We start from the raw sequence: 26315 nt of genomic DNA, 5'->3' as shown, positions 1-26315 counted from the left end.
TATTCCTCATAGGTCATATAATTATCCTAATCCCTGACACTTGTGCGGCCTAGACTTGTCCTTAATCATTTAACCCATGCCTGCCCTCTAATCTACTAGAATTTACGTGCAGGTATTTTCCCCATCAGCGGCCGGCATAGCGAATAAGATGCACATACGTTCGGGCGCGTATCATTTTGCGAACCTCCTCTCGAGCGTGCACGCGGACACTCAAGCGGCCCAGCATGAATACACAATCGCGTCGGCACAGATGCCGGAATGGAACCCGCAGGTGATAGCGGAGACAGGACCGGCCGCTGCCTGCCACCAGTCCGGTCAATCTGCCTCCGAGACACCGCCAGTCTTCCCCACCATGCGGACGGACTACCGCGTCTGCCCGCAAAGGAGTCGGAACCGAAGACTCCCCAGGCACATGCGCGCCCTGTCCCGCTACTCCAACGGGACAGGCCGAGCCCCACGAGGACCCCTGGGGGCCCCAGTGGATTGTGGAACAGGAGAATGTCTTACAGTTGGGTTGTTAATTCTGATATGGGGCTACAATGCTCGCTGCACTCCAGAGCCGCTTACCAAAATGTAGCCGTAAGACACATAGACCAGTTATCCAAAAGCAAACCCTGGCGTCCATAGATTGTCTCAACTCCAGACTTAATAATGTTAGTACTCAACTGACTGTGCTGCTCTCTGCACTTCAGGAATGCCCTAAGCCGCTTACAAAAACGGAGACATGATACCAGTTGCCCGTGAAAAACCCTGGTCTGTGGAGACTGTGTCATCTTCCCATTGGCAGTATAACATTACACCATCATATCAACATCATAGTTCTTTGGACAGGACAATTATAACATGTAAGACTCCCCCAGATCTTCGCAGTCAACACAGCGAGGGACAGAGGGTCATTTTTGCGGTTCAATCTTTGTTTTATTGAGGCAGAAAAGTATATGATACAACGAGGCATATCAAGTACAAAGACATATGTAAGGTCCAATTATTGGCTACAGATAGGTCTTAAAAGTACTAAAATACACAGTAACCTATATCGGATATGTCTCTATAGAAAATAGACTGTTGGAACCAATCAAGGGGTTATAGACAAGGCACATACCCTCCATTAGTTGGCCAAACAGTTACACTGATAGTGGGGTAGGACAAGACAATACAAAGACAAGTAAAGACACAACATGTACATGAGGAAAGGGAAGGGCAGGGTTGAGAAATGGACTTAATAAATCAGAATCAGCACATTAAGAGCTACTAACGGGAATGGTGCCAGTGGTCAACCAACCTGAGAAGGAGGTAGAGGTGCGGAATTGGTTCCATGGGTCCCAGGTCCCCCAGAACGTCAAGGTAGTGTCCCGCTCAAAGGCACTCAATTCCTCCATATGAACTAGAGCGTCCATAGAATTGGACCAGGTTACTCTTAAAAGACTCTCCGTTGATCGCCATTGACGGGGAATTATCTGTCTCATGGCTAAAATAAATAACCTTAAGGCCCCTTTCTTAACCTGAGAGATCTGACCTGGGAATATGGATAGGAGAGCTAGAGAAGGATCTGGGGTGATAGCAGTTTTGTATAGGTGGTTGTATAGAGCAAAAACATCTCACTACAGAGGAGCCACTCCCGGACAATCCCACCAGATATGTGTCATTGTACCCATTGCTGCGAGACACCTCCAGCAAACATCCGTTACCGAGGGGTAGAACTGGTGTAATCTAACTGGGGTCCTGTACCATCTGGTGAGGATTTTATAGTTAAGCTCCTGTAAATTACAGGATACAGACAATTTGTGTGTAAAGATAAGAGATCGAGACCATTGGTCTACCGAGAAGGTGGAGCCCAGTTCTGATTCCCAGTCTGACATAAATTTGGGTTTAGTTCTGTGAGAACCCATGAAAGAACCCTCAGTCTCCCCAGAGTTCAACATGGCATAAAAAAGAGATATAGCGTGTCTGGGTGCAGAGCTAGCCGTACACAGCTTTTCAAACTCCGTTAAGGGTGGGCAGGACTGCAATCCAGGCATCAGAGAGTTAACATAGCTTCGTAACTAAAAATAAAGGAGCCAGCGCCCAGGTATCGATGGTATAATATGAGAGATGTCTTCTAAGGGGAGCAGACCGGACTGAGTGCATATGTCCTTCATTCGAATTGTGGGGCCACTTCGGGACCCGAGTGCCGAAAGTTGGTTAAGGCCAATAGGTAAGCTTGGGTGGTCTGTAAGAACTGTAAGGGGACCAGGAGCGTGTATAAGGTTGAGTTTAGTGGCAAATTTACTCCAAAGTCTAGCTAAAGAGTAAAGGAGCATCGGGGAATGCGAGTCAGGCAGTGAATTCAAGGAGGTAGGAGAGATCCAAAAAATACCAGTAGCTAGGTGAGGAGCCAATTCATGCTCAATATCAACCCATAATTTAGAGGAGCGGCTGTGGTGAATATCTAGAACACAGTTCATAACTGCCGCTCTGTAATATGTGAGGAAGTTTGGCAATCCCGTACCTCATGAAGATTTAGAACGAGACAATAAACTATAGCCAAGTCTAGCCTTGGACATACTCCAAACAAAAACCGATATCATTCTCTTAAGTCTAGTGAAATAAGTGATGGGAATTTTGCACGGGATCGTCTGGAACAAATATAGAAGGCGCGGTAGGATATCCATTTTAACGGCATTAATCCGTCCGAACCAGGAGATCTGAAGTGCAGCCCATTTCTGAATGCTGGACTCGATGGATTTAAGCATGGGTAGGTAGTTAAGTTTAAACAGGTGCGACAGGTTCGCCGGGATAAGAAAACCCAGATATTTAATGTAGTGAGAGGCCCACCTAAAGGAGAATGAGTCCCTAAGGTAAACCGTTTCTCGATGGGGTAGAGTGACATTTAGGATCTCCGACTTCTGTATATTAACTTTAAAATTGCTAAGGCGACCAAAAAGATCAAACTCCTGAAGAACCGAGGGGAGTCCTATTCTGGGGGAGGTTAAGTATAAAAGTAAGTCGTCTGCAAACAGGGATAATTTATGTTCCGCATTACCAAGTCTAACACCTGAAATGAAGGGATTCGAACGGAGGGCATTCGCCAGGGATTCCATCACTAATATGTATAGAAATGGCAATAGGGGACACCCCTGACGAGTACTGTTTCTGATATCGAAAGGAGCAGACAGAAGACCATTGACACGGACACAGGCCGAGAGTGATGCATATAGAGCTAATATTCTATGTATCATTCTGTCTCCCAGACCTATGTGGCGCAGTGTTTCCTTTACCCTGTCGAATGCCTTTTCCACGTCTACAGTGAGAAGGCACAAGGGCACTTTGAGTAGTTGCGATCTTGCAATCAGCCCCAATATTTTGAGTGTATTGTCGCGGGCTTCACAATTTGGGACGAATCCAACTTGTTCCTTATGGATACAACCCGGAATATGAGGATGGAGTCTCAGGGCCAGGAGCTTGGCATACAGCTTGAGGTCCACATTGAGTAAGGAAATCGGTCTATAGTTGGAACATACTGTAGGATCTCTACCTGGTTTAGGAATGACCGTGATGTGTGCCTGTAGACCTTGACGTGTGAAGGGACAATCCGGTGAGATGGAGTTAAATGTCTCAACGAGTATAGGGGTTAACTCTTCCCTAAGGATTTTGTAGAAACGTGAGGTCATCCCATCTGGTCCTGGGCATTTCCCATTTTTCAAATCCTTGATGACTGCTCCCAACTCTGTGCGAAGGCTCTTGTGCTGTACCCGTCGGCTGAAGATCATACAGGGAAGAATAGTAGGACCTGAATTCTGATGTGATATCTACAGGGTTATGTACAGAGCCCCCGGACTGTGAGCTAATTGAGGGTACATGGGTTAGCGACGTTCGAGGATGCAGCGATCGGGCTAGCCAGCTATCGCATTTGTCTCCATACTAAAAAAAAACATGCTTAATTTTGTCCGTAAAACAAAGTAATTTCTGATTCAGAATTTGGAGTATTTGCTGTTGCACGAGGGAGATGTCTGACTTTAGGACATCTGATGGGGAGGTCTTATTTTGACTTTCCTTCTGAGCAAGGTCTGATAAGAGAGATCTCAATTTATGAGAACGTTATTTTTTCAGCCTGGAGCCATGGGAAATAAAAATGCCTCGTAGTGCGCATTTGAGGGCCTCCCATTTTACAGGGGGGGCCGTCAAATCCGCCCAATGGTCACTACCAAAATCGGAGATAGCTTTCCTAATGTCCATCAGGCAAGCCAAATCTGATAGCAAGTTATCGTTCAATCCCCACGAGAAAGGACGTGGGCAAGAGGGCTGAGGTGCAATAAGGCCATATACAGCTGCTGTGAAATAAATATGTGATCAAGTCTGCCGTAACTATTGTGTATTGGGGAATGAAAGCTATAATCCCTGATACCTGGATGCAAGATACGCCACAGATCTACCAATCGAAGTGCCATGAGATCAGTTTTGAATCTGCGAAGAGAACTCGAGGAGACCGAGGACCTACCAGAGGAAGAATCCATCATCAGATCCATCACCAGGTTGAAATCGCCTCCAAGGATGATCGGGGAGCCATCTGCAAATTTGGATAATTTTTTCAAGATCTTGGATCCAAAAGTAATCTGCCCCTGGTTAGGGAAATAAACGTTAGCAACAGTGATAACAGAACGGTCAACCGAAAGCTTAAAGCGAACCTTTTCACCTGGATTTCACTTAATAAACTATTACCAGTACCTTATAGATTATCCTCATTCTGTTTCAATGCATTCTTGTGCCGCTTTCTTGGGATGTATATTCATGAAAAAAAAGGACTTATAAAGTCCTCGTCTCCAGCTCCTGAAGTCACGCTAGAAGTCAAGGGGGTAGCCCTTCCCTCACTCCAGGCTGTAACTCCCCTGCCCTAACCCCTCCTCTAAGCAGCGTAACTGACACCCGGCTCAGTCGCCGGGACCGCGCTTGTACTCAAGCGCGATCCTGTAACTGAATCGCGCAGGAGGAAGAGAAGACAGGCAGGCATCGGGGACGTTGCATGCGCGATTCAGTTACAGGATCGCGCTTGAGTCTGACGGCGCATGCGCCGCCTGTACAAGCGCGGTCCCAGCGACTGAGCCGGGTGTCAGTTACACTGCTTAGAGGAGGGGTTAGGGCAGGGGAGTTACAGCCTGGAGTGAGGGAAGAGCTACCCCCTTGACTTCTAGCGTGACTTCAGGAGCTGGAGACGAGGACTTTATAAGTCATTTTTTCATGAATATACATCCCAGGAAAGCGGCACAAGACTGTATGGAAACACAATGAGGATAAAATAAGGGGTTGGGTCAGCACAACCTGCCTGTAGGTGCAGATCACTATGGCGAAATACATATATAAACGGAAAATGCAAATGTGATCGCACACTACATCCAGCACTCTGCCCTCCATGCTGGATGAGACATTGGTTTATATTTTGGCCAAAGCATAGTAAGCCACTCACCGCGTCAAGGTCGTCTCATGAGTGGTCCCTAACTCTTGTTCCTACCTGTTCATGGGCCATGACAGCCAGCATCCCTGGATCCGATGAAAGCTGTAATGGCACCGGACAGGGTTACAAGCAAAGTGTACTTGGCTTGCATGCTGACCTGCATTCCCTGGATTTTATGTGGCTGTCATGGCCCATGAACAGGTAGGAACAAGAGTTAGGGACCACTCATGAGACGACCTTGACGCGGTGAGTGGCTTACTATGCTTTGGCCAAAATATAAACCAATGTCTCATCCAGCATGGAGGGCAGAGTGCTGGATGTAGTGTGCGATCACAATGAGGATAATCTACACCCTGTACAGAATTATTAGGCAAATGAGTATTTTGACCACATCATCCTCTTTATGCATGTTGTCTTACTCCAAGCTGTATAGGCTCGAAAGCCTACTACCAATTAAGCATATTAGGTGATGTGCATCTCTGTAATGAGAAGGGGTGTGGTCTAATGACATCAACACCCTATATGAGGTGTACATAATTATTAGGCAACTTCCTTTCCTTTGGCAAAATGGGTCAAAAGAAGGACTTGACAGGCTCAGAAAAGTCAAAAATAGTGAGATATCTTGCAGAGGGATGCAGCACTCTTAAAATTGCAAAGCTTCTGAAGCGTGATCATCGAACAATCAAGCGTTTCATTTAAAATAGTCAACAGGGTCGCAAGAAGCGTGTGGAAAAACCAAGGCGCAAAATAACTGCCCATGAACTGAGAAAAGTCAAGCGTGCAGCTGCCAAGATGCCACTTGCCACCAGTTTGGCCATATTTCAGAGCTGCAACATCACTGGAGTGCCCAAAAGCACAAGGTGTGCAATACTCAGAGACATGGCCAAGGTAAGAAAGGCTGAAAGATGACCACCACTGAACAAGACACACAAGCTGAAACGTCAAGACTGGGCCAAGAAATATCTCAAGACTGATTTTTCTAAGGTTTTATGGACTGATGAAATGAGAGTGAGTCTTGATGGGCCTATGGCTGGATTGGTAAAGGGCAGAGAGCTCCAGTCCGACTCAGACGCCAGCAAGGTGGAGGTGGAGTACTGGTTTGGGCTGGTATCATCAAAGATGAGCTTGTGGGGCCTTTTCGGGTTGAGGATGGAGTCAAGCTCAACTCCCAGTCCTACTGCCAGTTTCTGGAAGACACCTTCTTCAAGCAGTGGTACAGGAAGAAGTCTGCATCCTTCAAGAAAAACATGATTTTCATGCAGGACAATGCTCCATCACACGCGTCCAAGTACTCCACAGCGTGGCTGGCAAGAAAGGGTATAAAAGAAGAAAATCTAATGACATGGCCTCCTTGTTCACCTGATCTGAACCCCCTTGAGAACCTGTGGTCCATCATCAAATGTGAGATTTACAAGGAGGGAAAACAGTACACCTCTCTGAACAGTGTCTGGGAGGCTGTGGTTGCTGCTGCACGCAATGTTGATGGTGAACAGATCAAAACACTGACAGAATCCATGGATGGCAGGCTTTTGAGTGTCCTTGCAAAGAAAGGTGGCTATATTGGTCACTGATTTGTTTTTGTTTTGTTTTTGAATGTCAGAAATGTATATTTGTGAATGTTGAGATGTTATATTGGTTTCACTGGTAAAAATAAATAATTGAAATGGGTATATATTTGTTTTTTGTTAAGTTGCGTAATAATTATGCACAGTAATAGTCACCTGCACACACAGATATACCCCTAAAATAGCTAAAACTAAAAACAAACTAAAAACTACTTCCAAAAATATTCAGCTTTGATATTAATGAGTTTTTTGGGTTCATTGAGAACATGGTTCTTGTTCAATAATAAAATTAATCCTTAAAAATACAACTTGCCTAATAATTCTGCACTCCCTGTATAAGGTACTGGTAATAGTTTATTAAGTGAAATCCAGGTGAAAGGTTCGCTTTAAGAAAGAGAAACCTGCCTTTAGAGTCTACCTCAGAGGATAAGACCGTATGACGGAATGTTTTGTGTAGCCCTATGGAGACACCGCCAAACCGTGAGCCGGGATTGGGGCCATGGAACCAGGTTTGATAATATCTATTGGTACATTTGGGCACAGCATTGGTCTTAAAATGAGTTTCCTGAATCATAGCAATCATAACTCTCTTCTTGTGAAGGCTGTATAATATCTGGCTACGTTTCTCGGGTTTATTAAAACCCCGGACATTAAAGGTGCAGAACGATATAGGCGCCATTTTATATGAAAAGTGTGGGGTCAAGGTATGAACCATGGAATCCAGTCCCCGGCATCAGGAAGGTAATTAAGGGAGAGCTAGAGAAACACAAGGAAGGGGAGACAGAGAAACAAACACACACAAACAGACAGATGCACATATATTGAGAAAGAAGAAAAAAGGAAAATAAGGAAAAAAAGAAAAAAGGAGAACCAACAACGTCAGCTCAGAAAGTCCTAAGTATCAACCGTGGTCACCAGCGGTGCTATACACCGCAGTCCCTAGGTGGGGTAGAGAGAAGACAAGGACTGAGCCGCCTCCCTACTAAACTCCAGCTAGTTAAAGAAAAATAATATCATTGCAATATATAACAGGACTAGTGTGCAAGCGGGTCAATAGGACCCAACAATAGAAAAAACACTATGTAAATGCAGCAATAACAATGCAGAATGGTATAGTGCGCAAAAGGGTGTAAACCTCACAAACGTGCGAACTATGTAGCACGGATATCGCCGACAGTCAATCGTCAGGATTAGGTGCGCGTCTAGAGGGCCTCTTCTGTTCAGGCGAAGTCGTCTGCCATCTTTCTCTCTGTGGAATGGAGACGGGTGGTCTGGAACATGGCCAGTCAGGGAGCTCCAGGCGTGGAAGATCAAAGGCGGCACGGAAGCTAGTGAGGTCGTCTAAAGACTTGAACACCGCTGACTTCCCTTCTTTAGTTGCAGACAATTGGAACAGGTAGCCCCATCTGTATGGTATGTCTTTAGCTTTAAGCACCGCCAAAAGCGGTTTCAGGGCTTTACGCAGCTGCAGAGTGCGTCTCGCTAGATCTTGCAGTATTATGATCTCCTTTTCAGCAGGTATGGTTTTCCCCGCATTTCTGGATGCTTTAAGGATAGCCTCCTTGTCTTTGTAGAAATGTATCCGACAGATAACATCGCGGGGGCGATTAGGGTCACTCAGTTTAGGACCCAGAGCTCTATGTATGCGATCAATTTCAAGGGAGTGTATTAAAGAAGGAAACTGACCACTTTTCCAGGTCTTTCGGCAGAATAGATTCAGGGAGTCCTCTGATGCGCAGGTTATTCCTCCTATTTCTATTCTCAATATCGTCCAAATGAGTGAGGATAGCTTGTATCTGGACCGAATGTGCCTGAATAGCTTGATGGTGGGAGTCCAGGACCAGTAATGCTTGGTCTTGTACAGTTTCCACCTCCTCCACCCTCTGGCCTATCTGTTTAAGGTCATGCTGTAAGGCCTCAATGTCCCGTTTGTGGGATGATTCTAGCCTTGTGAACAGGGCATCTATTTCTTGCCTGGTGGGGAGGGATCTGAGGTGAACTTTCCAGTCCCAATCCTCATCGTCACCCAGTGGGGCAGGGGAGCCTCCTGACCCGGACATCGTGGCCTGGGAGCAACGGTTCCTGGGAGAATAGCCCTGCGCTGCGGCAAGGGTTGTCCCCATAAACGAGGGTGATGAGGCAGCCGATGAACCGGAGCTGGCTGCTGCGGCATATGAGGCCGGAGAGCCGACGGGGGAACCCCTTGCTGGCTGTGGTGTGGCTGAGACCTGTGTGTCTGGTCCCTTGTGGTGCGAAGGAGACGCCGCTCTGCGCTGTCTCGACGCCATCTTGGGAGATTCGTCCCTCTCTTGGTTCGCGTCCAACTGACTAGGTGAGGCAAAGCGGGAGCCGATTTGCGCTGGGTCTGAGCAGGGGTAGATGAGAGTCTCCTCCTGCGTCATTTCATGTAGCTGGTGAGGCCTGAGTTGTCCCGTGAGGGCTGTTTAAGCTGGAGTCGTTCGGGAGCCGAGGAAAGGCACCTCTCACTCCGCCATTGGCAAGCTCCGCCCCCCAGAGGGTTATTTTTGTAAGAATAAATTTCTTAACGTGAAGGCTGTATTATGACCTGTCCGTCCCGTTGGAGGACTTGCCGATGTCGATCTGAATGGCCTTATTAGATGTCCTGCCCCACGTTGGGAGCCATTTTCTGTGGTCGCATCTCATGTGATGCTGTTTTGGCTTCTAATGAGGTCACCAATAACTAATACTACTCACAAAATGTTAGAGATATTTGGCTTTCGGCTAAAATTTATGAAAAACTTAAAAATTTCACGCTACAGGGGTATTATATCATGAACGTAGGGCATTTAAATAATAGCGTGCAATGGTTATTTCCTCATCTCAAACAATTTATTGAAACAAAAGCCAACAACAGTGGTGGGTATGCACCCCAAAAATGGTAATATCTCAATAACTTGTCATGTGGCCTTGAGCATCAATTACAGTTTGACAATAACATCTCATGATATTCATAAGTCAACAGGTCTGGAGAAAGTGCAGGCCACTCCATTTGAAGTACTCCAGCCATTCCCTAATGATGCGATCTTGATGAGCTGGAGCATTGTCGTCCTTGAAGTTGAAATTAGGCCTGTGTTGTTCAAGCAGAGGCACAATGATTGGATTAATGATGTTATTCAAGTAGTATGGACTTGTCACTATACCATTCACAAAGTGTAGGGCAGTTCTGTATGGACTAGACACACCTGCCCACACTGTAACACCACCACCACCAAAGGCTTGTCTGGTGACAACTGTGGCTGATGCATAGAGCTCTTCTTGATATCTCCAACATCATCGGAGGCCATCATTTCTGCTCAGCGTGAATCTACTTTTATCAGTGAACCGCATTGAGGCCCACTGATCCCTCTCCCTGCGTAGATGCTCCCTGACACATGCTAAACGATGACGCCTATGCCTGATGGTGTGGTCAGGTAACCTTGCAGGTCGTCTAGTACGCAGACCACGCTGACGTAAATGGTCTGATGTGACACTTGGGTGCCTCTCATCTACCTTAAATGTGCCTCGAATTGTGTGGCTCGTTCGGTTCTACAGGGCATTCACAATTAAGTGGTCATAAGTGTGGGATGTGGCTAAAGGATGTTTACTTCAAAGCCATTCTGTGACTCTTCCTGTCTCTCTGTATCTTTGTTGCAACCTGTGACACTCTAGGCTCAGTGGCCACTTCCATATGAGAACATTCTGGGTGAAGCTTTGCAATGGCGAGGAACTGTTGATCAATTGTTAGGTGGTCTCATGATTTAATTGTTAGGTGGTTTCATCTTAGTCTCACGATGTCATGATTTTCTGGTTAAAATTGAACCAGAAAAAGTATAGGGTAATTTACGGATCAAAAACACCTGTTCTGAATTTTGCAGTTGTTAGAGAACAGCAAGTTGTGCAGAAGTACTGAAACATTGAACAGCTGGACATGTGTATTCAAAAGTTTAGAGAGGCTATTACACTTTTAGTGATGTAAGGTGACAAAAAAAATGTTTTTTTTAGCAGTTTTTATTTTATTTTTGACAGTGTCCACCTGAGAGGTTAGATCATGTGACATTTTTATAGAACCGGTCGGTACGGATGCGGCGATACCTAATATGTCTACTTTTCTTTTTTCCCTATTTTTTTTTTTACAATTTTTTCTACTTTATTTTGGGAAAAGGGCGCTTTGTTTTAATTTGAAACTTTTATATATTTTTTTACTTAATTTTTTTAACTTCTTTTTTCACTTTATTTTTTGTCCCACTATGGGACTTTAACATTTCAGGGTTTTATCCCTGTTTCAATACAGCACAATACATCTGTATTGAACTGTCAGTGTCTTACACTGTAAGACGCTTACAGTTGCCTAGGAGACCCAGCCATGGGGCTGGATCTCTTAGGCTTTCGTAGTTGGCAGTCCTGATGCCTGTTCAAGGCTGCCATGACAACCATCGGGTCCCCGTCACAGCAGCACGAGGACCTGAAGGGGATGTACAAGCTGCCGCAAACCCCCTGTATGCCGCGGTCCGCGGCATGCAGGGGGTTAATCCGCCAGTATCGCTGTTTTCACCGATGCTGGCAGATACAGCAGGGCCCCTGCTGCTGATCGAGGCAGGGCATGTGGAGCAGCGCGTTAACCCTAGGACGAAAATGCTCGTCCTAGTGCCTGAAGTACCTGCAAGTTAGGACGTGCATTATCGTACAGGGTCGTTAAGGTGTTAATTGGAATCGAAATCAAAGTCTAAATTCTGGAATTGTGAGCGTATCCTTACGCTTCTGTGACTTCTCTCATGACTATCAAGATCGGATTTTTGCGTAAAACATTGCTCACATTCTGAACATGAATACGGCTTCTTTCCTGTATGAAGTTTCACATGTCTAATAAGATAGAGTTTCTTTGCAAAACATTTCCCACATTCTAAACATGAATTCGGCTTCTCTCCTATGTGACTTCTCTCATGTCTAACAAGCTCTGATTTATCTGTAAAATATTTCCCACATTCTGAACATGAATTCGGCTTCTCTACTGTGTGACGTAGAGCATGTTTCACAAGAGTTTGTCTAAGTGTAAAACGTTTCCCACATTCTGAACATGAAAACGACTTCTCTCCGTGAATTCTCATATGTGTAAACAGATTGTATTTTTCTGTAAAACATTTTCCACATTCTGAACATGAATAAGGCTTCTCTCCTCTGTGACTTCTCTGATGTGTACTAAGACTTGATTTCTGTGTAAAACATTTCCCACAATCTGAACATGAATACGGCTTCTCTCCTGTGTGAATTCTCTTATGTGAATCAAGAATTGTTTTCTGTGTAAAACATTTCCCACAATCTGAACATGAATACGGTTTCTCTCCTGTATGAATTCTCTTATGTCTATTAAGAGTTGAGATATCACTAAAACATTTCCAACATTCTGAACATGAATACGGCTTCTCTCCTGTGTGACGTAGCGTATGTTTAACAAGAGTTTTTCTAAGTGTAAATTGTTTCCCACGTTCTGAACATGAATATGACTTCTCTCCTGTGTGACTTCTCTCATGTCGAACTAGCGCTGATTTATATGCAAAATATTTCCCACATTTTGGACATGAAATCAGCTTCTGCGGTGTGCGAATTCTTCTGTCTGTAGAAAGATTTGATCTTTTTGTAATCTTTTGAAACCTTTCACCCCCTTTCTGACCAGCACTTGTGGTAGCAAACTGTGATTGGTCAGATGATTCCTCATGAACAGGGGGATTATATGATAGGTCTGTACTGTGAAGTCCTGGATGTACATTAAGATTTTTTCCTGAAGAGCACTGCATGATGTCTTCATCTTCTACTTTATAATTTAGCGACAACATGAAGTTTCCCTCAGAATTCTTATAGGAATTTTCTGCTGAAGATACAAAATGAAATTGTAATTTAGATTTTTAAAAAATTTCAAAGTCAACAAACTTATAACATTCTTATTAAAGGGATTGTCTCATCTCACTGTTACTAAGTCCAGATCACCAGCCGGCCGGGAAACAGCAGAGTGCTCCAGCGCCCACTGTTTTAGTAGCTCCTATTGCAGCGCATGAAAGTTATGGAAACTGAATAGACTGAATAGCACAGCAAACTATGCTGTTTCTGAATTTGGGAAACTGTGTAGCTTGCTGTGCTATCCTGTTTCCGTAGCTCCCATGTGCCAGTGCTCTCTGTTGTATACCGGCTGGCTGGTGGTCTAGACTGTGTCTCATCTCACCTTAGTAAAAGCAACACAAGACAACCCCTTTAGCCTGGAAGAAGCCTTTCCCTTTGAATCCTCTCCTGATTTTGGCTAAAAACAAACTGCACAAAAACTGCACTTGTGATCCCAGCCTTATAAAGCTTCTATAACTTCCTGACAAAGTCCAGGATTACGGTTTACAATCGGTCCTGACTTTTATTACATACAGTAAATCATGACTTGATAAAACTCAAAAATTTGAAAATCCGGACCATGTCTGGAAACGAGCCCTGCCCTCTGCCAACACACTTTGCCCTTCAAGACTAACTGGACAAAATTTTACGACAATAAGGAGCATCATGGTTGGAGCTGCTTTGCTCCTCAGGGTCTGGAGAACCGGCTACCATTGGGTGAACAAGGACTGGAGCCTAAATCTGCTGCACGGCGACACACTTCTGTCTATCTCTATACTCCTATTAGTTGGCTTTTGTGTCACACTGACACATCTGGGTCTGCATTAGTGTTGAGCGCGAATATTCGATTTGCGAATTTTAATCGCGAATATCGCAACTTCGAGAATTTGCTAATATTTAGAATTAAGTAATATATATTCATATTCGCGAATAGTGTTGATTGCGAATATTCTAATCGCAAATATATCAAGAATATCAGCACTTAGCAGCATCCCTAGCAACCAATAGGAAAGTTGCCTACCCCTTAGTGTTGATCGTGAATATTCTAATTGCAAATATATTACATTGCCGATTTTCGCAAGTAAATAATGACTGGAGATCACGAATTCTCGAATTTGCAAATTTATGGCGAATATTGGGCCAAAAATTAACGAAAAGTCGCAAATTCGAATATTGCCTATGCCGCTCATCACTGGTCTGCACATGACGGCTTTCACCTTGTGATATAAGAGGCTGGTGCTCCTCCATTACATGTCACTGCACACACGTGTATACACTGCACATGACGGGTCTTACCTTGTGATATAAGAGGCTGGTGCTCCTCCATTACATGTCACTGCACACACGTGTATACACTGCACATGACGGCTCTTACCTTGTGATATAAGAGGCTGGTGCTCCTCCATTACATGTGACTGCACACACGTGTATACACTGCACATGACGGCTCTTACCTTGTGATATAAGAGGCTGGTGCTCCTCCATTACATGTCACTGCACACACGTGTATACACTGCACATGACGGCTCTTACCTTGTGATATAAGAGGCTGGTGCTCCTCCATCATGGCCTCCTTGTACAGATCCTTGTGTCCTTCTATATACTCCCACTCCTCCATGGAGAAATAGACAGTGACATCCTGACACCTTATAGGAACCTGACAACACAATGACACCGTCATCACCCAGACCCCTCCAGTGCTGTTACTAGAGAATTTCCCAGCATTCCCAGCAGTGTCACCTCTCCAGTCAGCAGCTCCATCATCTTGTGGGTGAGCTCTAGGATCTTCTGCTCATGTATCAGAGGGTGAGGGGGAGGCTCTGTGATGGGGGGAGGGGTCCTGCTCCGCCCTCCTGACTCCTGGAGATGGATGATGGGAGTCACACAGTCCCCCGATGTCTTCTTCACTATTGTGTACTCCTGTGGATGGAGAGAGACACTTAGGGAATAAACCCTTCAGGGGCCATGTGCTCTCCTCCGGCCCTCTCCTCCTGGTACAACGTGCCTACTTACCTTCTCATGGCTCCTACAACATGACTATTGGTCACTGGTCACATGATACATCACTCACCATACTGGGGGCTGATCTTCAGGTTCTCCGTCACTTGGAAGGTCTGGAGGCCATTCTCCAGGACCCTGGACTCTTCCTATCACTTCCTATGATGGATTCTCCTCCCCGATGTCTGACTTGTTACAGAATACAATAAAGAGGAGAGAAATCTAGAAAAGTTTACCTCTCCGCTCAGCAGGGAGATGATCTCCAAGGTGAGGTCTAATATTCTTCTGCTGATCTCCTTCCTGTCCATCCTTGGTGGCTCATTCAGGAGAAGGCTCGTATTGCTGGTTTTCTTCATGACGTCTCCAATAAAAAGGAATAAAGGTTAATCAGTGAGTCCCATGTCCCCGATAACGAGGCCGAGAAAAAGTACAACTCATCCCGCAAAACTCAGACCCTCATAAAGCTGCACTGACGGGAAAACCCTGAGCTTCTTGTGTATCTAAGCTCCTGGAAGTGCAATGTGTATCTAAGCTCCTGGCGGTGAAAACCTCATTCACATGGAGCAGATTCTCTCATCCAGCAGTGAATGATGACAACCCCCCCTATCCCCACTACCCCTCCCCCATCATACTAAGCTGAGGAGCGGAGAAGGATTCCTTGTGTGTAATGGAGGAGAATCTCCAGAGGTGACATGTCTGAGCTCTCCACCACACTGTCTCCTCACAGCTCATCTTACCTGCAGGCTGGAGGAATGGCTGATACCAGAGAGAACAAGAGCCCTGACTACCGACCAGGACCTGCCCAGTATCTGCTGCACTGCCAGAGCTGAAGGACCTGGGGTGACGTCACCGGCATGTGATCAGTGCAGGGGGCGGGGCTCAGCTGTGGAGAGGAGAAGAGGTGGTGACAGGACAATGATGTTAGTCATGTGACATGAGGGGGCGGAGCTTACTATGGAGAAGGAACTGTAGGATTGATGATTTTTCCTCTATATAGCCAAGGAAATGCTGGGAGTTGTAGATGTGCAGGGATCTCAAGTCTCCCGGAGGTTCAGGGAGTCTCCCTCTATTAGATAGCGGCTCCCTGACACCCGCATGTGAGACAATATATCCCGGAAAGGTTTACTGATAGCAGAGAGAGAAGAGAAGTGACAGGACAGAGTTCAGATTACAGGTTGGATTAACCCTTTAGGGTCAAATTGGCTTCTCAAGGAGATATTTATGTTAAAGGCATCCCTTCTTCTGTCTCCTTCAGTAGCTATAGAACTATTGAGAGATGTTTTTTTTTTTTTTAAATACATTTACACATTTAACCCTCCATTTTAATTATATTATTTACCCCAGTGTTAAATTCACCCCCCCTGGATGCTTGATTTTTTTCCTACAGTGGGGTAGATAATTACACACAGGGTTTTAAAGAATAAACTTCCTGACTCAGACCAAGAGCCGACTCAGCGAGTCAGCAAGTGAATGGAAGCATCCGCGCATGCGCATTGCGCAACCTAAGCTTCGGTTCACTCGCTTCTTGTCAGCTCAGCGAATAAACCGATTCATGTGAATGATCTGAACTTCCCATCTCTAGTTTACTCGCAGTAAACCTTTCCGGCAACCTGTAGCAGTGTCCCCTTCTCGGCGCGTGCGCACAGTGCAAGAAGAAGCCGATGCCAGCAGTCCGCAACGGTGCATCAGGCTGAGCCTGTGCGCACGCGCAGGATCTCAAAGCGGGAGGAGGGGGAGGGAGGGAGAGGCGGCACTGAGGAGTAGAAGGCAGCGCTGGGCACGAACGGCGATGCGTGAAGCCGGGCACCATACATCCACAGACCTCCCCTGCTTGGGCACCTTAATTCAATGATTGCCAGGTTAGTAAAACCTGTTTTTCCGCAGAATAAAGCCACAAATAGCTTTTATAAGGCCACCTTAGAAATCAGAATGCTGCCCTGGACATGAGCAGATGTTTAGCTCACAGGGCTTATAGGTGGTGACAGAATCCCTTCAATCATATACATAAATAGGATAATTTGGGGCAGGGTAATGAGCCCCGTCCTCCACACCATAGAGCAAAGTGTGCAGATACTGCAGATGTCTGGAAAATGTAATAAAAAGTCAGTGAAAGAAAAAAAAAGAAAACCTCCCTGAAATGAGTTTTTGCAGGTTGGGATGTCTGAAATAACAACATGGACATGCTGGGAATTGTAGTTCTCTGATATTCTATAATAGCAGTCTGGATGTGCTGGGAATTGTAGTTCTCTCCTTTGATTTCTTATCCTAACAGCCTGGACATGTTGGGAGTTGTAGTTCTCTCCTGTTTTCTGCACATGATTGCAGGGGGGGGGGGCATCTTTCTGATGCTGAGAGCAGTATTTAGAGAGATGATTTATAGCAGCGACACGGACTATGGGCACAGTAGACACATAAAGTTGTGTGAGATACCGCAAACCTTTCTGAGGCCAAAATTCAAAGTCTGTCAGAGAGAATATTTCTGACAAATCTTTATTCCTCCATATCGGCACTTACTGTGACCATCTCGTTTCACCATCCTGAACTGTATGTACGCTCACCCACTTAACCCAAATCGCCATCGTCACAGCCATAGTAGGGGTATAATGGCGTGCTGCATAGGCCCCATTTCTGTATACGAAGTTCGTAAGGGCCTCATACGACCCCGCCAGAGCTGCTTCCAACACTACCTCTGGGTTGCCAGCATCAGCTCTGATCCACCAATCCACATAACTCAACTTTACTGCCGCATAGTAAAGGGAAAGATTTGGCAGCGCCAAGCCTCCCTGTCCATACGGCGCCTGAAGGGTATGTCTAGCTATTCTGGGACACATTTTGCGCCACAGAAATGGGGTAAACATCTTATCCATAAGAATGAAATGTCTCTTCGGTAACGCCAGAGGTGCCGCTCTATAGAGATATAACAATTTAGGCAGGAGGATCATCTTTATTACATTAACACGACCTATAAGAGTCAGTGGCAGATTTTCCCATGCCTCAATTTTCCTAGTGATATACAGTCAGGTCCATAAATATTTAGACATGGACACAATTCTAACATTTTTGGCTCTATACACCACCACAATGGATTTGAAATGAAATGAACAAGATGTGCTTTAACTGCAGACTGTCAGCTTTAATTTGAGGGGATTTACATCCAAATCAGGTGAACGGTGCAGGAATTACAACAGTTTGCATATGTGCCTCCCACTTGTTAAGGAACCAAAAGTAATGGGACACTTGGCTTCTCAGCTGTTCCATGGCCAGGTGTGTGTTATTCACTCATTATCCCAATTACAATGAGCAGATAAAAGTTCATTTCAAGTCTGTTATTTGCATTTGGAATCTGTTGCTGTCAACTCTCAAGATGAGATCCAAAGAGCTGTCACTATCAGTGAAGCAAGCCATCATTAGGCTGAAAAAACATAACAAACCCATCAGAGAGATAGCAAAAACATTAGGTCTGGCCAAAACAACTGTTTGGAAAGAGAAGAAACGCACCGGTGAGCTCAGCAACACCAAAAGACCCGGAAGACCACGGAAAACAACTGTGGTGGATGACCGAAGAATTCTTTCCCTGGTCAAGAAAACACCCTTCTCAACAATAGGCCAGATCAAGAACACTCTCCAGGAGGTAGGTGTATGTGTGTCAAAGTCAACAAACAAGAGAAGACTTCACCAGAGTGAATACAGAGGGTTCACCACAAGATGTAAATCATTGGTGAGCCTCAAAAACAGGAAGGCTAGATTAGAGTTTGCCAAACGAGATCTAAAAAAGCCTTCACAGTTCTGGAACAACATCCTATGGACAGATGAGACCAAGATCAACTTGTACCAGAGTGATGGGAAGAGAAGAGTATGGAGAAGGAAAGGAACTGCTCATGATCCTAAGCATACCACCTCATCAGTGAAGCATGGTGCTGGTAGTGTCATGGCGTGGGCATGTATGGCTGCCAATGGTACTGCTTCTCTTGTATTTATTGATGATGTGACTGCTGACAAAAGCAGCAGGATGAATTCTGAAGTGTTTCGGGCAATATTATCTGCTCATATTCAACCCAATGCTTCAGAACTCATTGGACAGCGCTTCACAGTGCAGATGGACAATGACCCAAAGCATACTGCAAAAGCAACCAAAGAGTTTTTTAAGGGAAAGAAGTGGAATGTTATGCAATGGCCAAGTCAATCACCTGACCTGAATCCAATTGAGCATGCATTTCACTTGCTGAAGACAAAACTGAAGGGAAAATGCCCCAAGAACAAGCAGGAACTGCAGACAGTTGCAGTAGAGGCCTGGCAGAGCATCACCAGGGATGAAACCCAGCGTCTGGTGATGTCTGTGCGTTCCAGACTTCAGGCTGTAATTGACTGCAAAGGATTTGCAACCAAGTATTAAAAAGTGAAAGTTTGATTTATGATTATTATTCTGTCCCATTACTTTTGGTCCCTTAACAAGTGGGAGGCACAGATGCAAACTGTTGTAATTCCTGCACCGTTCACCTGATTTGGATATAAATACCCTCAAATTAAAGCTGACAGTCGGCAGTTAAAGCACATCTTGTTCGTTTCATTTCAAATCCATTGTGGTGGTGTATAGAGCCAAAAATGTTAGAATTGTGTCCAAGTCCCAATATTTATGGACCTGACTATATGCCATGGTGGGAACTACATTAAGCTGGTAAAACTTTGCGGCCTCTCTATGGATAGTAATCCCAAAATATTTAAACTGTTCTACAACTTGGAGTTTGGACTGCGTTGAAATTTGAATCAAAATCATCTATCAAGCAGAGACTTGATTTAACCCAACTTACCCGCAGACCAGAAAAGCTACCAAACTCATCTACAGTATCTAAGAGGTCATTCAGAGAGCTACTTGGGTTCGCCAAGAATACCAACATGTCATCCGCATAAAGGGAACGTTTCTTGGTTATCCCCGCCACCTCCCAGCCTTCTATAGATGAGCTAGAAGAAATGAGTAGGGACAAGGGTTCCATTATCAGTGCAAAAAGTAGGGGGGAAAGAGGGCAACCGTATCTGGTGCCCCTTCCAAGGGGAAAATAGAGATATACCCATTTACCTTGACCCTGGCCGTTGGAGATTTGCAAAGTATTTGTGACCAGCGTAAGAAGCTCTGGAGGAAGCATATCTGTTTGAGCGTGGCCCACATAAAGTCCCACTCCACAGAGTCAAACGCCTTTTCATTATCTAATGATGCTAGGACCCTCATACCCCTATTGTCATGTTGTACCTGGAGATTAGTGTACAAGCGTCTCAGGTTTATGTCAGTAGTTTTCCCTGGCATAAAGCCGGACTGGTCCACTCCCACTACAGAGAGGATCACCTCCCACAATCGTATTGCCAGTACCTTTGCTAAAATATTTGCATCTAGGTTTAGGAGCGAGATAGGTCTGTATGAGCTACATTGGTCCTGGGGTCTTCCCAGCTTGTGTATCACCACAATGGTAGCCTCTGAAAAGTAAGGAGGTATAGAGCCATGTTCAAAAGCATAATCAAAAAGCTTCTGGAGTCTGGCGCTATGTTCCTTAGGGTGGAGTTTGTACCATTCAGCCGGGAAGCCATCCGGACCAGGAGCCTTTCTCACTGCCAGTGAGTTAATAGCTAGTTCAATCTCCACATCCGTGATCCGTGCCGCCAAGGCTCCCCCATCCTCTCGTGTGAGAGTGGGAAGTGGAATTCTGGCTAAAAAACTGGTTATGTTTGCTGCAGTGCAAGTAGTTTTGGGAGCATATAGAGTAGAATAGTAAGGATAAGTTAAGAGTTTAGACTGGCACACTAATATCTGGGATTCAGTGAAAAGCAAAAGAGCAAGGAGCGGAGATAATTGTATAAAATCTAATTTATTTGTCTAAAAAATTGATATAAAAAATTGGTACAGTATTCCGGACTGGAGCATATATGAAAAAATAAATATAAGAATAAAGAATGGTGAATAGTACAGTAGTCCGGATGAAAATAGTCTTATAATATTCCATGGAGAATGTCTGGTATTCCAAAGAAAAAGTCAATAAAGAAATTGGTGGAAAATAGAAGAAAAATGATGAAATGAGAAAAAAAGAAAGTCTCAGTGTATCGACGTGGTCGTCTGTGCCTGTGCGCCAGGGATGGTGCACTGTGTTAGGGTGATAGTTGTGGTGCACAATATCGAGTACTAGTTGTAGTACATGTAGTAGGAGTAAGGTAGTAGATGTTTTAGAGTGGTCGCAAAAAATGGTGAAGGCTTATTAAGAAGTAGTGTGGCAGGCAGGTGAATTGTGAGGATCTCCGGTCGCGTCCCACACGGAGATGATTTCTCTGCCCGTTGTTACCTTAGCGACCTCTTCTGGGTGCTGCCGATCTGGTCCTATGTGCTGCGGGTGGGATTACCGGCTGGTGGACGGAGTACGCATGTACTCTACGCCCCACGTGATGTCGGCGGCGAGTGCGATCCTCAGTCCCGGCTGTGTGAGCGGAGTACACAATGGAGTCTACGCCCCACGTGGTATTGGTGTACCACGTGATGTGTACGTGTCGTCCCACGTGGTCTAAGGCGATCGGCGTCCCAGATGACAGAGCAAGCTCTGCACTGGTGGCACTCCAATCCCGCAGCTGAATCCTCTTTAGGAGACGATCCTGGCGCTTGCTGGACTTTCTTGGACGCCCTGAAGCCTTCTTACTGGCGCGTGATCGTAAGATGCGCGAGTACAAGCGCACGCTGGTAGACGCGCTGCTGGTGGCATTCCCACCTGAAAGCGGGGGCACAGTGGAAGCACAAGGCGAAGGCAGAGGAAGAGGTCGCCAACCCAGCTGGGCCACCGCCAGCACCTCAGAAGGCAGGGTTAGGCTGGCCGAAATGTGGAAAACCTTTGTCAGCACGCCACAACAACCAGCACCACCAGCTGATATGGAACGTCTTAGCAGGAGGCAGCATTTCACCAACATGGTGAAGCAGTATATGTGCACACGCCTACACGTACTGAATGACGGGTCTGCCCCCTTCAACTTCTGGTTCAACTTCTTGGATCCCACAAGACTTGTCCGTAACTTGTGCAGAATAGACATTTATACCACCATCAAACATACATTCTTGTACTCAAGTCAAGTGCAATGATTCTTTTTTTTTTTTTTGTCCCAATATTTTGGGGGCTACCTACCCCAATTTAAAAAAAAAAAAAAACATTGTTGGCTACCTGTTCCTCCTCCATTGCTGCCTCCACCTACAACACCACATCCACCACCTCCTCAACCTCTGACTCCATATCCACCTCCTTTTCTGAGTTGCAGGTTAATAATTTGTAATTTTTAGTTATTTTATTTTAAGTTATTTCCCTATCCACATTTGTTTGCAGAGCAGTTGCCATGCTCTTAGGCACATTTTACTGCCTTTTACATCCCTCTAGCCTTTTCAAGGACCATTTTAGAGGCATTTTAATGCAAAAAAGTGCCAATTTTAGTGCCCTAAACTGAAAAAATTCTTATTTTCAATTGTCGGGTGACATTTTACCATTTTTGGCGTATACAAATCCCTGCTGTGCCTGGGTGACAGGGGCCTAAATCTCTCAAAATCGTCTGATCTATTGCTGGGTGACAATAACCTCCTTTTGCCGTGAATGAACCCCTGCTGTGCCTGGGTGACAGGGGCCTAAATCTTTCAACATCCTCTGTTCTATTGCTGGGTGACATGAACCCCCTTTTGACAAGAATGAACCCCTGCTCTGCATTGCTGACAGGGGCCTAAATCTCTCAAAATCCTCTGTTCTATTGCTGGGTGACATGAACCCCCTTTTGCCGTGAATGAAGCCCTGCTGTACCTGGGTGACATGGGCCTCGTTCTCTCAAAATCCTCTGTTCTATTGCTGGGTGACAAGAACCCCCTTTTGCCGTGAATGAACCCCTGCTCTGCATTGCTGACAGGGAACTAAATTTAGTGAAAACATCTGTTACTGATTGGAAGATGCGCGACTACAAGCGCACACTGCTGATGGCATTCCCACCTGACAGCGGGGGCACAGTGGAAGCACAAGGCGAAGGCAGAGGAGGAGGAAGAGGTCGCCAACGCAGCCGGGGCACCGCCAGCACCAGAGAAGGCAGGGTTAGCATGGCCAAAATGTGGAAAAGCTTTGTCAGCCTTAGAGGTGCTGACCTGCCCTGCAGCCAGTGTATAGTGTGAACGTGTGTTTAGCACGGCAGAGAGCATTATCACAGGCCGCAGCCAATGTGGACAAGCTCACGTTTATTAAAATGAACCAGGCATGGATCCCACAGGACTTGTCCGTACCTTGTGCAAAATAGACATTTATACCAGCCTCAACCATCCATTCTTGTACTCAGGTGCACTTATTCTTTGTTTTATTTTGTTATATGTCCCAATATTTTGGGGGATACCCCAATTAAAAAAAAAAATATATAACACAAATCAGTGTTGGCTACCTATTCCTCCTTCACCGCCGCTTCCACCTACACCGCCACGTCAACCTACACCGCCACATCCAACCATCCACCGCCTCCTCAACCTCCTACTCCTAGATCCAGATTGTTATTTTAAATTTTTCTGTATTTTAAGTCATTTCCCTATCCACATTTGTTTGCAGAACAGTTGCCATGCTCTTAGGCACATTTTGATGCCTTTTGCAGCCCTCTAGCCCTTTCCAGGACTATTTTAGAGCCATTTTAGTGCCCAAAAGTTCAGGTCCCCATTGACTTCAATGGGGTTCGGGTCCCGAACCCGAACTTTTTTTTTTAAGTTCGGCCGAACTTGTCGAACCCGAACATCCAGGTGTCCGCTCAACTCTAATTATAATCCTTCTGGTACACCTAGTCAAAACACTCTCTAGGTCCTCCTCCCTCAGTCTTTCTGGTACACCTAAGCAAGACATCTGCACAGACCACCCTGGAGACCCACCAGGTCTATGATAACCTCAACACCATTTTCCAGTCAGATGAACTATCAGTACATGCAATACTATAGTGACTATCTCTACTTCCTCTATCACCATCTCAGACTTATTTCTATCCTTCCCTAGATCTTCTCTGTATCTTCTTGGGCTTGTTTTTCAAACTGCAGAGTCTGGTCTTATAGCTTTGCCCTCTGATTTGGGAATCCCTCTCTTTCCCAAACAGACATTCAGGCCAAACAACTTTCACTCTTATTTTTTCGGGTTGACCCTGACTGCTATGATGGGATTCCGTCTTTATTCTCTCATGCGCCACATGATGAGTCTATGATGTGTTCGTGATAAAGTCTCTTTTGACACCCTTCTTCGTGGAAGGTTCCCTTATCAGTTTCCTAAGACTTCACCATGTCCCCAGTGTACTTTTTCATCATAAAAATTTCCTACTGGGTATATTTGTCACACACATCCTTTTCCTTCTGTCTCCTTAAGGCCTCTCTGACATGGGCGAGATTTCCGCGCGGGTGCAATGCGTGAGATGAACGCATTGCACGCGCACTGAATCCGGACCCATTCATTTCTATGGGGCTGTGCACATGAGCGGTGATTTTCACGCATCACTTGTACGTTGCGTGGAAATCCCAGCATGCTCTATATTGTGCGGGGCTGCGTGAAAATCGCAAGCATCCGCAAGCAAGTGCGGATACGGTGCGATTTTCACGCATGGTTGCTAAGAGATGATCAGGATGGGGACCCGATCATTATTATTTTCCCTAATAACATGGTTATAAGGGAAAATAATAGCATTCTTAATACAGAATGCTTAGTACAATAGGGATGGAGGGGTTAAAAAAAATTATAATTTAACTCACCTCATCCACTTGTTCACGCAGCCCGGCTTCTCTTGTCTTCTTCTTTGAGGACCTGGGAGCAAAAGGACCTGTGGTGACGTCAGTGCGCTCATCACATGGTCCGTCACATGATCCACCACCATGGTAGTGTTTCAACTGACTGTGCTGCTCGCTGCACTTCAGGAATGCCCTAAGCCGCTTACAAAAACGTAGTCAAGAGACATGATACCAGTTGCTCGTGACAACCCCTGGTCTATGGAGACTGTGTCAACTCCACATTGGTAGTATAACATTAAACCAACATCACATCAATATCATAGTTCTTTGGACAGGACAATTATAACATGTAAGACTCACCCAGATCTTCGCAGTCAACACAGGGAGGGACAGAGGGTCATTTTGTAATAATACATTTCTTACCGTGAAGCTGCATTATGATCTGTCCGTCCCGTTGGAGGACTTGCCGATGTCGATCCGAACGGCCTTACTAGATGTCCTGCCCCACGTTGGGAGCCACTTTCTGTGGTCGCAAACCGACCTTCTCATGTGATGCTGTTTTGGCTTCTAATGAGGTCTAAGTGTAAAACGTTTCCCACATTCTGAACATGAATACGGCTTCTCTCCGTGACTTCTCTTATGTGTGAAAAGATTGTATTTTTCTGAAAAACATTTTCCACATTCTGAACATGAATACGGCTTCTCTCCTCTGTGTCTTCTCTGATGTGCACTAAGACTTGAATTCTGTGTAAAACATTTCCCACATTCTGAACATGAATATGGCTTCTCTCCTGTGTGAATTTTCTCATGTGAATCAAGATTTGCTTTCTGTGTAAAACATTTCCAACATTTTGAACAAGAATATGGTTTCTCTCCTGTATGAATTTTCTTATGTCTATTAAGAGCAGAGATCTCACTAAAAAATTTCCCACATTCTGAACATGAAGACTGTTTCTCTACTGTATGAATTTTCTTATGTCTATTAAGAGCAGAGATCTCACTAAAACATTTCCCACATTCTGAACATGAATACTGCTTCTCTCCGTGACTTCTCTTATGTGTTAAAAGATAGAATTTCTGTATAAAACATTTCCCACATTTTGAACACGAATACGGCTTCTCTCCTGTGTGAATTCTCTCATGTCGATCAAGAATTGCTTTCTGTGTAAAACATTTCCCACATTCTGAACATGAATACGGCTTCTCTCCTGTGTGACTTCTCTCATGTCGAACAAGCCCTGATTTAAATGCAAAATATTTCCCACATTTTGGACATGAAATCAGCTTCTGCCGTGTGCGAATTCTTCTGTCTGTAGAAAGATTTGATCTTTTTGTGATCTTTTGAAACCTTTTACCCCCTTTCTGACCAGCACTTATGGTAGCAAACTGTGATTGGTCAGATGATTCCTCATGAACAGGGGGATTATCTGATAGGTCTGTACTGTGAAGTCCTGGATGTACATTACGATTTTCTCCTGAAGAGCACTGCATGATGTCTTCATCTTCTGTTTTATAATTTAGTGACAACATGAAGTTTCCCTCAGAATTCTTATAGGAATTTTCTGCTAAAGATACAAATTGAAATTTTTTATTTTTTTTTAATCTAAATTACAGTCGACAAACTTATAACATTCTTATTAAAGGGGTTGTCTCATCTCACTGTTACTAAGTCCAGATCACCAGCTGGCCGGGAAACAGCAGAGTGCTCCAGCGCCCAATG

At 45.1% G+C, this 26315-nt stretch overlaps 1 protein-coding gene and 1 long non-coding RNA gene across 4 annotated transcripts; both read right to left on the bottom strand.

Moving 5' to 3' along the window:
- Positions 1-11448: 11448 nt before the first annotated feature.
- Positions 11449-26255, bottom strand: LOC120991143 (gastrula zinc finger protein XlCGF26.1-like). 3 transcript variants are annotated; one of them, XR_005776503.1, is made up of 3 exons: positions 25237-26255; positions 11614-12268; positions 11449-11574 (listed from the first exon to the last, which is right to left on the bottom strand). XR_005776503.1 is itself a non-coding variant. In XM_040420050.1 (2 exons), the coding sequence occupies exons 1-2, from the start codon at positions 26123-26125 to the stop codon at positions 11694-11696; spliced, it is 1464 nt and encodes a 487-aa protein (XP_040275984.1). In that variant the 5' UTR covers positions 26126-26255; the 3' UTR covers positions 11453-11693. The 3 variants fall into 3 exon arrangements, 2 of the variants coding, with proteins under 2 accessions (XP_040275984.1, XP_040275985.1); XM_040420050.1 differs by having other exon boundaries at positions 11453-12268; XM_040420051.1 differs by lacking the exon at positions 25237-26255 and adding an exon at positions 14398-14447 and having other exon boundaries at positions 11453-12856.
- Positions 14734-15661, bottom strand: LOC120991170. Its single transcript, XR_005776508.1, has 3 exons — positions 15600-15661; positions 15099-15223; positions 14734-14784 (listed from the first exon to the last, which is right to left on the bottom strand). It is a non-coding gene; the product is annotated as an uncharacterized LOC120991170 (long non-coding RNA).
- Positions 26256-26315: the final 60 nt, after the last annotated feature.

Source organism: Bufo bufo, chromosome 2, assembly GCF_905171765.1.
Source record: "Bufo bufo chromosome 2, aBufBuf1.1, whole genome shotgun sequence".
Taxonomy (NCBI): domain Eukaryota; kingdom Metazoa; phylum Chordata; class Amphibia; order Anura; family Bufonidae; genus Bufo; species Bufo bufo.
The sequence above is the reverse complement of the archived record's forward strand: the minus strand, read 5'-3'. Positions and strand labels throughout refer to the sequence as shown.